Consider the following 15,235-nt stretch of genomic DNA (forward strand, 5'->3'; position numbering starts at 1 on the left):
ACTCAGGAGGCAGACAAGCTGCAGCCAGATATACACCTTACAATCCCCACACACACAATCCCAGCCAACAATATGGCACTTGTTGTGCTGGAGCTCGCCAAGCCCGCTGATGGGTTGGCTGGGGCCAGAGAGCACCTAGGGGGGTGGCCTGGGGGGACATCTATACGGCCCATGGCCCTAAGTTTACAATGGGCTATTAGCTGCATGGCTGCCTTGACAGCTGCGGCAATGGTGTTCCGTGCATATCCACCCCAACCCCACAGCCCACCTTCTGGCCAGCCCCCGACCCTGGCAGAAGCTCCCTGGCCAGCGGCACAACTGTCAGCAAACTATGGCGATGTTGAACACTTTCCGTACTCCCTCAGTAGCCACAACCCCGGTTTCACGATTTTTAAAAGCACAAGTGAACCGCGTCGTCGGGAACTCAGCCCATCGGATGGCAGAGCATCGCAGAGGTCCCAGAGAATACCGCGTCAGGCCCTGTAATGAAATGCAAACGATGCGTGTGTTCCAGGCCGCATTTATGCTGCTGTCGAGGTGACGGAGAATTGCGATTTGGGGTCAAATTGGCGCCTGTCACGATTTTAACGTCGGAACCTATTCTCCGCCCAATTGCGTTTCACGATTTTGGCGTCAGCCAACGGAGAATCCCGCCCAAGATGTTCATATTAATTTATAAATTTGTTCGAGATTGACTGCACTTGAAACAAATGTTCTGTTATTTCAGTCATTTAATTCAAGTCAGTAGCAGGTAACAAACAAATGACTCATTCAAAATTAATTTTCAAAGTATAGTATAGTAAGGTGAAAGAAAGCATTGGGCACATGGGTATTTCAACGTAAGTAGCTTGAGGATTCTTCAGTGTACTGCAAGATTACCAGCATCTGAAACACATGGTCAGCTCAAGTTAATGGTGTTGCAGTCGTGTGACAGGGCCATGGTAAAATAGATTCTTAAAAAACATTCATAGTACAAGACATAGTTAGTTGTATTCAACTTTTCTCTGTACAAATACCAGTTTCAGGAAATTAATGAAATTATCCAACAAATTATAATGCTGAAAGTTGTTTTGTATAAACAGTTTTATCATATAATCAGCATCTATTAAGAAACATTTACTTCTGAAATGCTAATGATGACGTGAACCATAACTCTGTTAAACATTAGTGAAATAAACTGAAGGAAAACACTTCAAATTGCTGCTTGTATAAAATTTAACAATCCTTGAAAACCTTTGACAACATATTCTGTTCAGAGGGTTGACTTATAACCCCAAAATCTTTCAATGCAGACTGCAGATGTGTGACACTTTATTGCTAATAGCAAGGCAGCCTATATCCAATGTTTGAAAGTGAAGAATGCTTGAAGTTCTTTATCCTCAATAGGTTTGTCGTGGATTCCTGCATAGACTTTCATCAAAAGTTCAGTCTTCATTTTCCGGTCAAGAGTATTGATGTAACTTTCGATGGCAGCTGCAAAGCAATGTCGCATAGAGGACACAAGGTAACACGTTATTAGAACAAACTCCATCTAAATGGGACTATTTGAATCAAGACATTCTAAATGAGGAGAAATAAGGAAAGTGGAATTCAAAGTCAATATTTGGATTTTCTCTGAATTAAATCTAATGTGGATAAAGGTAACATTTTAATTATTTCTAGCTACTGATCAGGCACACAATGCCTGACTTAATCAGCCCTTGATAGCTTTAATTCCTTAACATGCCCTCACAAATAAACATATTCTGCTGAACCATCGCATTGTTTAATTGTGCACACTAACTGGCATGTCTCAGCAGTGCTGTGGTCCTGTGAATTATGCGGCAGAAGTAACTTGGTAGCAGCCATTTTATGTAAAGCTCTTCTTTATGATATTTTTAATAAAAGTCTCACTATATAACACAATTCTGATTTGATATATGACTGAAACAAGCTTCATTATAAAGCTTTGAAGAGAATTCTGCACAAAATATCCAGCCCCTAGCTACCTGTGACCAGTAGGTTTAAAATATCTGATACAGAGAGCAGAGACACTAATGATATATCCCGTTAAAATATAGAGAATACACTGCCTTTTAACAAACCCACCCTTTGTGTTTTCATAACCAGATGAATTGAATGAAGTAGATTTAAACTCCTGGATGGCTTGTCTTTTCTGTGCACATCTTTCTCAAAGCACATTGGTTTTAGCACAATATGAGCAATATTGACACTAGTAAACATGTTAACATGTTAGCAATTTAGCAGCTTCCAGTGTATTGTGCTGTTCTGATATTTAGTCTGGAGCATATAGAACATTTTAATGGGAAAGATAAGACATGTCCATACTGCGATTTTCTAGAGTAAGTATATACGCACCTAATCCCATTATTCTCCCATATGCAATCAGGTTTGGGCCTAGGCGCTTGTCGTCATACTTTTCGTATTTCATCAAAAGACGAACTATCTCTCCAGTAATGAAGGCATCATCAAACGTTTGTATGGTAATGGGTTTCACGGGAAATTTGCTGTAAATCTCCACAGCTTGCAGGGGATTAGTCTTGAGGAGAAGATTTGCTAACTCAATGTAAGCATCATGCACCTGAAAACCACAAGTCATTTCACTTTTTTAACTTCATGTTTAAATCTGCATTATATACTCATGCACGTAATCTTTGTAAAGCTTAATCTCACACTCAAGTGGGATGGCACAGTGGTTAGCACTGCTGCCTCACGGCACTGTGGACCTGGGTTCGATCCTGGCCCTGAGTCACTGCCTGTGTGGAGTTTGTACATTCTCCCTGTTTCTGCGTGGGTCACATCCCCACAACCCAAATATGTGCAGAGTATAATAATAATAATCATAGTATCATAGAATTTATAGTGGAGAAGGAGGCCATTCGGCCCATCTAGTCTGCACTGGCTCTTGGAAAGAGCACCCTACTTAAGCCCAAACCTCCACCCTAACCCAGTAACCCTACCTCACCTTTTTTTGGGTTCAGAAGAAAGTTCTGAAATCTAGTTTTAAACTGACAGAGGAATCTCACTAAGTCCGGACAGAAATGTAAATTAATTGAACACATACAACAAACCAAACAAAGAGAATAAGGCCAGCGTTGTAGCCCTACCTCTGTCCACTATAACTGTAGTATCCCAGTATGAGTGTGGGTGGAATTGGTGGAAATACCTTGTAAAGAGGTCTGAATAATTTATGACAAAGAACTATGCTGCCCTAGTTGGTTATTAAATCTCTGGAGATTGGGTGATTAAAAACATCGAAAGGATTAATTTGCAGTACCTCTGGTGCCATTTTAATGACTTCGTTGTAGTAATTCTGGGCCTCAACGGATGATTCATCTATGCGTGACAAAGCACGAGCCAATCCTAAGCGATATGCGAAAGAAACAGGGTTTATGGCAGGTGCTGGCTTAGCACCCAAACTGATGCCACTGGCTGGGAAAAGAAAATGAAAAACAAGATGTTCATTTTATTTTTTAAATTTTAGCTTCAACTTTATGCAACCTAAATAAAATATATTCTGTATGTCTGATTGCCAATAAGCAACTGACTGATAATGAAGCAATTTATTCTTTAGTATTTCAAGAATTAAAAGTTATTTTATTTTAATAAGCCAGATACAATTGATGTAATTACATTTAAAAAACTAAACTCTTTAAAAATGCCATGTGGCTATTTAGTACTGAGATGGTGACACTGCATACAAGAAGACCTGAATGGAGATTGACAATGGTCAGACAGCAGTGGGACCCAGCTGAGGGGCTAGTGCAGTCATAATGTTAATGGCACCTTTGACCTGCTTGAACAGAAACAAGAGGTTGAAGCTCTTATTTATTTTGTAATTCTGTTCCAGAAGTGAAAAAGTAATTCACAATATGCCACTGTGGCTATAGTGGTAAAAAATGCAACACATGCGGCCAGACTGGTATATTTGATGCACATGTTGCTTATTTTATTTGTGATCAATAAAGGACAAGTGTGTTTAATTTTCAGATCTCAAGAGTCATGGGGGAGCAACTTTTGCTTAAATTTGTTTTGGATTTGGAGACTGTAAAGTTACGATTATTGAAATCCAAACGTAAAATGATACATCACAAAAGAAGAAGCTGTGCTGGGTCTTTTGTCAAGTTATTCAATTCGTACCAGGCAACAACAGGTCACCTGTACTGAAATACAAGTTATACCCCACTATAACAGCTATAAAACTCTGACAGTACAGTATTGAATGGAATGATTTATTATTAATCAAATAGCAATTCTCTCTTGATAAGTTGAGTGATACAATTATAATTGTGAGCATTCATACATGTGTACATGGAAAATAGCATCCAGTATCTGCTATGTTGGCTCTGATAGTTACAACACAAAATTAAAACGTTCTTTGTCCGATGATTGTCCTGCTGCAGTTGCAAACTTTCTGCTTATTTCCTTCAGATTTACACCATTTACCTTCTGTTTACTTCAAAATATAACTTTTTCTGCATTTTGTGCTTTGGGAAAGAATCTCTTAATGTGCACTTCTGCAACTAAAAGCAGCCAGGATTTTATAATCTATGTTTTAAAGACTTGCATCACCTTGCAACAAAAGACTCATCAATTTCAGGATGACCAACTTTGGAAGAGTCATGGAGGTGCCCTCAATTTCACAATAAAGATTGAAAATGTTTGGTTATTTTTGGAGTTTGACATTAACCATTGTTTTAGAGTACTCCAATCTCTTTCTGTGGGTGCCCAATGTGCTTTTTGGACGGTGGTGTGCATGGAGGCAAGACTTCAGTTGTGTGGAGGAGCTGGTATTGGTCCAGTTAGAGCAGAGAAGATTATGAGAAGAAACAGATTCAGGGGCAGAAAGGCCAATTAACCAGAGGGTGGAGATGTATTATGATTGACAAAGAACCAGAGGTGATATTTTTATCATTTTAAGCTGTGAGTTGTTACAAGCTAGAATGCACTCCCTGAAAATGCAATGAAAACAGATTCAATAGTAACTTTCAAAAGGGAATTGTTAAAAATACTTGAAGCGGACAAACATTCAGACCTATAGGGGAAAACTAATTAGATAGCTCTTTCAAAGAACTGGTACTGCTCCTTTGTCTGTGCTGTGTGTTATGACACCCTGGGCTAGTGTGTAGTCAATTCCAGCCCTACTTGACCCGGAGTCTCAATACACCAAATTCATTCTTAGAAAATACCCAAACCCTTTAGTCTTTGGCTGCCCAATAACTACAGTCACCAGCTTTTGTAAATTTAAACACAATTAATTTTTATTAATAACAATAACTATGAGTAAATAGGCAACAAATACAACTGGTTAACTATTATCTGATTCCTAACACCCCCCTCTTTAACTCACCCCCACCCTCTACACACACACACCAGACAGGCGAACACGGGGGGTGTAAGGAAAAAATAATATGGATCGTAAAAGGATAATAAGTCTCTGTTTCAGATGAACGTCGTCCAGTACTCCTTTCTTCAGTCTAGACCTTCGGTTGGAGGTTTTTGCTTTTGGTTTGTAATGATTTTCACTATAGATTCATCAAGTTCTCAAAACTTCTTGAAATAATATATTTGGCTTTTAGTGCAGTTATTTAACCTTTTACTCAACGTCACACAAAATGGCTGTGGTTTTGTGAGTAACCTGCTAAAGATTATATACTTTTTTTTTAACTGCTTGGAAAGGAAAGTTTTTTTTGTTGTATTTTGTGATACATCAACAGTATTGATCACTTCTTGCTTTGGTATAATATTGTTTTCCAACTGAGCTAATAATAATAACTATGGGTGGCTGCGCCCAAAATCTTTTAAGTTGTGCAGCAGACCACATTTAGACCTAGTGATTCGAGTTATAAGGGCAGGAAATGGTGGGTATATATTCAGTGGGTCAGGCAGCATCTGTGGAGAAACAATTAACATTTTCAGGTTGATTACCTTTCATTTGAACTGGATAAAATAAGAGATGTAGCAGATGTATAGAGGAAGGGGAAGTTGCAAATGGAAAGGTAAAAACTTCCACTTCATTGATCGGAAACGTTAACTCCATTTCTCTGTCCACAAGATCCTGGAAGACCTGGGGCAGTATTCTCCGACCCCCCCCCGCCGGGTCGGAGAATCGCCGGGGGCTGGCGTGAATCCCGCCCCCGCTGGTTGCCGAATTCTCCGGCACCGGATATTCGGCAGGGGTGGGAATCGCGCCGCGCCGGTTGGCGGGCCACCCTCCAGCGAATCTCCGGCCCGCGATTGGCCGAAGTCCCGCTGCTGGAATGCCTCTCCCGCCGGCGAGAATCAAACCACCTCTCTTACTGGCGGGACAAGGCCGCGCGGGCGGGCTCTGGGGTCCTGGGGGGGGGGGCGCGGGGCGATCTGGTCCCGGGGGGTTTCCCACGGTGGCCTGGCCCGCGATCAGAGCCCACCGATCCGCGGGCGGGCCTGTGCCGTGGGGGCACTCTTTTCCTTCCGCCTTCACCATGGTCTCCACTATGGCGGAGGCGGAAGAGACCCCTTCCACTGTGCATGCGCGGGGATGCCGTGAGCAGCTGCTGACGCTCCCGCGCATGCGCCGCACGGCAAGGTCATTTCCGCGGCAGCTGGCGGGGCACCAAAGGCCTTTCCCGCCAGCTGGCGGGGCGGAAATCAGTCCGGCGCGGGCCTAGCCCCTCAAGGTGAGGGCTCGGCCCCTCAAGATGCGGAGGATTCCGCACCTTTGGGGCGGCGCGATGCCGGACTGATTCGTGCCGTTTTTGGCGCCGGTCGGCGGACATCGCGCCGATTGCGGAGAATCCTGCCCCTGATGTGTATTTTCAGCATTTTCTGTTTTTCATTCAGATCTCCAGCATCTGCAGCATTTTCCTTTGTTATTAGTTACTCAAAGGATTTTCCTCCATTACTTCTCAGTTCACCTCTTTGCACGATAGCGGAGCAATCACTTGCTGAGGAGTATTAAATTCTGTGTTCACATCAGAAATGCACTAAACACAACATCAATGATCATATCCCTAATTGCTCTGAATAACCATCTATAGCTGAGGTCTGAGACCAGGTCTGTCTGTCACAGATAGTTTAAGGTGTAGGGAATTAAAAGAATTTCCAAATAAAATGAAAGCCGAATCTAAAGAGGACGGAGGGAAGAAAAGAGACTGCTTGTCTGATAGTTCAGCAATTTTGACCAGCAAGTTACTAACCTTACAAATGAATATGATTCTAGGATTCATCGCTGGTCGGCAGTCGTAAAGAGTACTTCAGCTGGGATAGCAATGAAGGTGTCTCAGATGGCTTTGGTTGAGGATAGGGCAAAAAGAACAGACATAACGTTCTCTATTGAACACTAACCAGCAAGTCTTGCTTCAGGTATGGACTTTAAGCAAGGGTGAGACTTGTAGGGCTATGGTTCTTCCTGCTGTAGGTCAACAACAAAGCTTAATCCCTACTTGCGGTCCCAGAGGGTAAATGGCGCTGTGTAATTGTACTTCATCATCATGAAGTTGAGGGGGGGGGGGGGGAACATTTTCAAAAAATTAATTTAAAGGTCGGAAAAGAACACTCTACTCAGGGCATCCTCCCACAGCCCCGCCTCTAATTCCCTGCCCAGTGCTTCTTCCCACTTTCGCTTCACCTCCCCTATCGGGGCTCCCTCCCATTCCATGAGCTCTTTATAAATCTCCGATACTTTCTCCTCCCCCACTCCTGTTTTCGACACTACTTTGTCCTGGACCCACTGGGGCGGCAGGCGCGGAACGGTCGAGACCTGCCTCTGCACAAAGTCCCTCGCCTGCGGGTAGCGGAACCCATTCCTCCCGGGTAGCTCAAACTCCTTCTCCAAATCCTCCAAGCATGGAAAGCCCCCATCAATAAACAAATCCCGTAACCGCTCGATCCCAGCTCGCTGCCACCTCCGAAACCCCCCATCCAGCACCACCGGTGCAAACCGGTCGTTGCCACAAATGGGTATCCATACCGACACCCCCTCCACTCCCATATGCTTCCGCCACTGTCCCCACACCCTCAGGTCAGCCACTACTACCGGGCTTGTGGAGTACCGAACTAGTGAGAACGGCAGAAGTGCCGTTACCAGTGCCCCTAAACTTGTGCCCCGACATGAGGTCGCGTCCGCCCGCTCCCACACCGACCCCACTTCCTAACCATTGCTATGTTCGCCTCCCAGTAGTAGTTTCTGAAATTCGGTAGGGCCAGACCCCCCTCCCCTCGACCCCGCTCCAGCAGTACCTTCTTTACCCATGGGGTTTTACCCGCCCACACAAACCCAGAGATCACTGCATTCACCCTCTTAAAGAAAGCCTTGGGGATAAAAATAGGCAGGCACTGAAATATGAACAAAACCTCGGGAGAACTGTCACCGTTACCATCTGCACCCTCCCCGCCAGTGACAACAGGAGCACATCCCACCTTCTGAAGTCCCCCTTCACCTGCTCCACCAACCGAGCAAGATTCAGCTTGTGCAGCTGCTCCCACTCCCACGCCACCTGGATGCCCAGATACCGAAAGCTTCCTCCCATCACCTCGAACGGCTCCCTCAATCTCCTCTCCTGTCCCCTTGCTTGAATTGGAAAGACCTCGCTCTTACCCATATTCAATTTGTACCCCGAAAACCGGCCGAATTCCTCTACGATCCCCATGATCTCTCCAATCCTCCCCCAGCGGGTCAGAAATGTACAAAAGCAGGTCGTCCGCGTATAGCTAGACCCTGTGCTCCACCCCCCCACCCCCGTTCTAACTCCTGCCAGTCCTTCGATGCTCAACGCCATCGCCAGTGGCTCTATAGCCAAGGCAAACAGCAGTGGGGAGAGTGGACATCCCTGCCTCGTCCCCCGGTGCAGCCTAAAATAGTCCGAGCTCACTCGGTTCATCCGCACACTTGCCACCGGTGCTTGGTACAGCAACCGGACCCAGTCCACAAAACCCTGCTCCAGGACCTCCCAATCAAAGGCCTTCTCCGCATCCACGGCGACTACCACCTCCACCTCTCTTCCCTCGGAGGGCATCATTATCACATTTAACAGCCATCTAATGTTCGCTGCCAAATGCCCCCCCGATTATTCCTGGCACACAGTCCTCTATTCCTGAGGCCCAAGATCTTGGTCAAGAGCTTGGCATCGACATTTAGAAGGGAGATTGGCCTGTACGACCCGCATTGCTATGAGTCCTTTTCCTGCTTCAGGATGAGAGAAATCGAGGCCTGTGACATTGTCGGGGGGAACACCCCTCACTCCCTAGCCTCAGTAAACGCCCTTACCAGGAAGGAACCCAGCACTCCTGAAATCATTTTATAGAACTTCACTGGGTACCCGTCCGGCCCTGGGACCTTGCCTGACTGCATCGCGTCTAGCCCCTCCACCACTTTAAACAGCCCAATTGGGGCCCCTAGACCTTCCACAAGCTCTTCTTCCACCCTCGGAAACTCCAATCCCTCCAAAAACCACCTCATCCGCTCCACCCTGGCTGGGGGTTCCGACTCATATAACCTGCAGTAAAAGTCTTTAAACACCCCGTTCACACCCACCGGGTCCAAGATCATCTTCCCCACTCTGTCCTTCACTTTCCCAATCTCCCTCGCCGCCTCCCATTTCCTTAGTTGATGTGCTAGCATCCTACTAGCCTCCTCCCCATATTCGTATACCGCCCCTCTTGCCTTTTTCAACTGCCCCCCCGCCTTCCCTGTAGATAGCAACCCAAACTCCATCTGAAGCTTCTGCCGCTGCTTCAACAACCCCGCCCTGTCTTCCTGGAGGATCTCCCTCACTAATCTATCCATCTCTGCCTGCTCCACCTTCTCCCTGTGTGCCGTATCGATATAAACTCCCCTCTCACCACTGCCTTCAACGCCTCCCACACCGTAGCTGCTGAAACCTACCCTGTATCGTTTGTCTCTACATACCTCCGAATGGCCTTCCTCACCCACACACACATCTCCTCCTCCGCTAGCAGCCCTACATCTAACCCTTCCCGTACCAGCCTCCCCGAACAGGCGCCGGAATGTGGCGACTAGGGGCTTTTCACAGTAACTTCATTTGAAGCCTACTTGTGACAATAAGCGATTTTCATTTCATTTCATTTCAACCTCCAGTGCAGGCGCTGGCCGCCCCCTTACCCGCAAATCCACACAGTGCGGGGCACGATCAGACACCACAATCGTCGATTACTCAACGTCCACCACCCCGCCAGCAACGTCCCGTCCATAACAAAAAAGTCAATTCGGGAGTACATTGGGCAGCATGGTGGCGCAGCGGTTAGCACTGCCACCCCACGCCAATACGTCTCATTTCGAACGCCACCGCTTGTTAATCAAAATTGCCACCCCACTTGTTTTGGAATCTAGCCCCGAATGGAATACCTGCCCAACCCACTCCTTCCTCAGCCTAGTCTGATCCACCACTCTCAAATGTGTCTCCTGTATCATTGCCACGTCCGCCTTTAAGCTTTTCAAATATGCAAACACGCGGGCCCTCTTGACTGGCCCATTTAATCCCCTCACTTTCCATGTGGTCAGCCTGGTCGGAGGGTGAGGGGTGAGGGGGGGGGGGGGGGGGGGGGGGAAAGAGAACCCCGACCCCAACCGATCAACCATAACCTTTCCTGGGCCAGCCTCCAGCCAGCGACCTGCACCTCCTCAGGCCCGCCCTCGGGCTCTCACCATCATCGACCCTCCCCATGTCACCTTCTAACAATCCCTTCCCTGTCAGCATTCTTCACACCCAACACACTAACCACCTGCTCGTCCCCCACTGCACTTCCGTCAGCTAGCCTGGTAGCCCGTGCCCATGGTGCCTAGCATCCTACCGCCCACTGATTCCCCTCCCACCTCCCGCTCAACCATCCTCCCAGTGCAAACTTTACAATCCCCACCAAACACAAAGAAAAGAGCAACCCACCATCCCTCATCAAGAACAAAACAAACCCAGAACAGACCAACGGCCCCTAACCCAGTGCAAAAGTGGTTCATACAAACCACAAAAATACAAAACAGGGACACCTCCTCCAGAGTTCAATGTCCTCCTTCTCCTGCCAGTCCACTGTCTCTCACAAATTCCATCGCCTCCTCTGGCGACCCAAAGTAGCGTTCCTGGCCTTCATATGTTACCCACAGACGCGCTGGGTATAACATGCCGGACTTCACCCCCTTCTTAAAGAGGGCCGCCATCACCTTGTTGAAGCTCACTCTCCTTTTGGCCAGCTCGCACCCACGTCCTGATAAACGTGCTTCCCAGGTGCAGCGCCTCGTCTGCCTGGCCCACCTCAAAATCTGCTCCTTATCTAAGAACCGGTGCAGGCGCACCACCATCGCTCTTGGCGGCTCATTCCCTGTGCGCCTGGTTCACCTCCAGTGGCCAAGCAAATGCCCCTTCACTCAGCAGCTTCTCGCACATCCGTGCCACATATGCGCCGGCATCCGCTCCCTCACTGCCCTCCGGCAGGCCGACAATCCTAACATTCTGCCTGCGTGATCTATTCTCCAAATCCTCCCTCTTCTCCTGCAGCCTTCTTTGTTGATCTCGCATCAACCCCATCTACGTCGAGGCAAGTTGCTCCTCATGCTCCCCCACCTCTGGAGGGCCCTGGGCCCCTAACCTCATCTCCATGCGGTCGATCTCCGCCTTTATTGGGTCCACCACCCTTGCCAGGTCCTCCAAGTTCGCCTTCCTCTGCTGGGTGAATTTCTCATGAAAGAAGCCCACTAGCTGATCCATCGACCGCTGGGTGGGCAAGATCGGACTCTGACCCTCCGCCATCTTCCCGTGTCGCAGGCACCACACCAGCTTTCGACAATTGTTCTCTCCTTTTTCGACCACTTCTGGTCCACGAATCCATACACCGGTGGGATATTCTCTTTTTCCACCACATCTGCATCTTTTACAATCTCTCAGCTCCGCCATTAACCGGGGAAAAGGTCCAAAAAGTCCACCATGAGCGGGAGCTACCTAATGTGCGACCACCAGCCTCCCCGAACAGGCACCAGAATGTGGCACTAGGGGATTTTCACAATAACTTCATTGAAGCCTATTTGTGACATTAAGCGATTATTATTATTATGGCCACCACCAGAAGTCGTGAAAGTTATTTTTATAGATTACAATTTTGTTTATTTTTCCAAAGCGCTGCAAGTTCTTTGTAGCAGCAAATTCAACTTTGTGTCTTTTAAAAATTGCATTTGTAATTTTAGAGTCAGTGTGACATAATATTTACAACAAAAGAAACCAGTCATTTAAGCCAACTGGTCGAGAACTGTTCTGGCTCCAGACATGCCTCCTCTTGCCCCTATTCCACATATCCTTCTATTCCTTTCTCCCTTGTATTTTTCTGGTTTCCTCTTAAATGCATCTAAAGCATTCACCTCCACCAGTCAAGTGGTAGTGAGTTCCACATTCTAACCGCGTCCTGGGTAAGGTAAAATCTTCCTGAATTCCCTATTGGATTTATTTTTTCCAAAAAAAATGTTTATTCAAATTTTTCCAACAAAGCTTTTGTAACAAACAAACCCCCCCCCACCCATAACAAAAAGAAGAAAGAACACAAACATCACAATCAAAAATAATAAACTACTTATACCTTGGGTTTCTCCCACATATATTAACCCCCCCATATAACATTCAAAAGTACCCTTGGGGGAACCCCCCCCCCCCACCCGCCCAGATACCCCCCTGACAGAGACCCCCCCCCCGGGTTGCTGCTGCTGCTGACCTCCTCCTAGCGCTCCGCGAGATAGTCTAGGAACGGTTGCCACCGCCTGAAGAACCCCTGCACAGACACTCTCAAGGCAAACTTTATCCTCTCCAACTTAATGAACCCTGCCATGTCATTTATCCAGGCTTCCACATTGGGGAGCTTCGTGTCCTTCCATAATAGCAAGATCCTCCGCCGGGCTACCAGGGACGCAAAGGCCAGGATACCGGCCTCTTTCGCCTCCTGCACTCCCGGCTCGTCCGTTACCCCAAATAGTGCCAACCCCTAACTCAGCTTGAGCTGGACTTTCACCACCTTGGACATAGTCCTCGCGAAACCCCTCCAAAACCTCTCCAGTGCCGGGCATGACCAGAACATGTGGACGTGATTCGCCGGGCTTCCCGAGCACCTCCCACATCTGTCCTCCACCCCAAAGAACCTACTCAACCTCGCCCCTGTCATATGCACTCTGTGAGTAACCTTGAATTGTATTAGGCTGAGCCTGGCGCAAGAGGAAGAGGAGTTAACCCTACTCAGGGCATCAGCCCACAGACCCTCATCGATCTCCTCCCCAAGCTCCTCCTCCCACTTGCCCGTTAGCTCCTCTACCAAAACCTCCTCCTCTACTTTCATCTCTTGATAGATCGCCGAAACCTTGCCTTCTCCGACCCATACACCCGAAATCACCCTGTCCTGAATCCTCTGTGCTGGGAGCAATGGGAATTCCCTCATCTGCCGCCTCACAAACGCCCTCACTTGCATATACCTGAACGCATTTCCTGGGGGTAACCCAAACTTCTCCTCCAGTGCCCCTAGGCTCGCAAACGTCCTATCTATAAACAGGTCCCCCATTCTTCTGATCCCTGCCCGATGACAGCTCCGAACCCCCCATCCATCGTTCCCAGGACGAACCGATGGTTCTCCCGAATCGGGGACCAAACCGAGGCTCCCACCTCGCCCCTATGCCGTCTCCACTGCCCCCAGATCTTCAACGTTGCCGCCACCACCGGACTCGTGGTGTACCTTGTCGGCGAGAGTGGCAGCGGTGCCGTCACCAGCGCCCTCAGGCTCGTGCCCCTGCAGGACACCATCTCCAACCTCTTCCACGCCGCCCCCTCTCCCTCTATTACCCACTTACGGATCATCGCCACGTTGGCTGCCCAATAGTAGCCGCACAGATTCGGCAGCGCCAGCCCTCCCTGTCCCTGCTACGCTCCAGAAACACCCTCTTTACCCTCGGGGTCTTATTGCCCACACGAAACCCATGATGCTCCTACCTACCCGTTTAAAGAAGGCCTTGGTAATCATAATGAGAAGGCACTGGAACACAAAGAGAAACCTCGGGAGGACCATCATTTTAACCGACTGTACCCTGCCCGCTAGCGAGAGTGGCAGCACATCCCATCTTTTGAAATCCTCCTCCATCTGCTCCACCAACCATGTCAAATTGAGCTTGTGCAGGGCCCCCCAGCTCCCAGCCACCTGGATCCCCAAGTACCGAAAGTTCCTGTCCGCCCTCTTCAGTGGTAGGTCGTCTATCCCCTTCCCTGGTCCCCTGGATGCACCACAAAGAGCTCACTTTTCCCTACGTTGAGCTTATAGCCCGAGAAGTCCCCAAACTCCCTTAGGATCCGCATGACCTCCACCATCCCCTCCACTGGATCTGCCACATACAGCAACAGATCGTCCGCATACAGCGACACCCGATGTTCCTCTCCCCCTCGGACCAATCCCCTCCATTTCCTGGACTCCCTTAGTGTCATGGCCAGAGGCTCAATTGCTAATGCAAACACCAAGGGGGATAGGGGGTATTTCTGCCTCGTCCCTCGGTACAGCCGAAAGTACTCCGACCTCCGCCGATTTGTAAGCACACTCGCCACCGGGGCTCTATATAGGAGCCTGACCCAACTGATAAACCCCTCCCTGAACCCAAACCTCCGCAACACTTCCCAAAGATACTCCCACTCCACCCGGTCGAAGGCCTTCTCCGCGTCCATAGTTGCCACTACCTCCGCCTCTCCTTCCACCGATGGCATCATAATCACGTTGAAAGTCCTCACTAACAACGGGCCTAGCAGGCCCACATATTTCCTATAAAACTCGACCGGGAACCCATCTGGCCTCGGGGCCTTCCCCGCCTGCATGTTCCCCAATCCTTTAACCAGCTCCTCCAACCCAACTGGCGCCCCTAAACCAGCCACCTCCTGCTCCTCCACCCTCGGGAACTCAGTTGATCCAAAAATCGTCGCATCCCCTCTTCCCTCGCTGGGGGCTCAGATCTGTACAGCTCCTCATAGAAGTCCTTAAATACCTCATTTACTCTCACCGCACTCCGCACCGTATTCCCCCTGCTATCCTTAACTCCACCTATCTCTCTCGCTGCCACCCTCTTACGGAGCTGGTGTGCCAGCATCCGACTCGCCTTCTCCCCATACTCGTACGTCGCCCCCTGTGCTTTCCTCCACTGTACGTCTGCTTTCCCTGTGGTCAACAGGTCAAACTCCGTCTGGAGGCTTCGCCGCTCCCTAAGTAGCCCCTCTTCGGGGGCCTCTGCAGATCTCCT

At 48.4% G+C, this 15,235-nt stretch overlaps 1 protein-coding gene across 4 annotated transcripts in view; it reads right to left on the minus strand.

The window, feature by feature from the left end:
- Nucleotides 1-713: 713 nt before the first annotated feature.
- LOC140421878 (uncharacterized) overlaps nt 714-15,235 on the minus strand; it is a 276,272-nt gene continuing 261,750 nt past the window's right edge. For 3 of the 4 annotated variants that reach the window (XM_072506852.1, XM_072506859.1, XM_072506844.1), the window contains 3 exons: nt 3,278-3,432; nt 2,359-2,581; nt 714-1,473 (listed from right to left, as the gene is read on the minus strand). In XM_072506852.1, coding sequence (XP_072362953.1) covers nt 1,334-1,473; nt 2,359-2,581; nt 3,278-3,432 — 518 coding nt within the window. In that variant the 3' untranslated portion in view covers nt 714-1,333. Of the gene's footprint in view, nt 1,474-2,358; nt 2,582-3,277; nt 3,433-15,235 lie in introns of those variants that run through there. The other variant, XR_011947154.1, reaches the window with a different exon arrangement.

Source organism: Scyliorhinus torazame, chromosome 1, assembly GCF_047496885.1.
Source record: "Scyliorhinus torazame isolate Kashiwa2021f chromosome 1, sScyTor2.1, whole genome shotgun sequence".
NCBI classification, from domain to species: domain Eukaryota; kingdom Metazoa; phylum Chordata; class Chondrichthyes; order Carcharhiniformes; family Scyliorhinidae; genus Scyliorhinus; species Scyliorhinus torazame.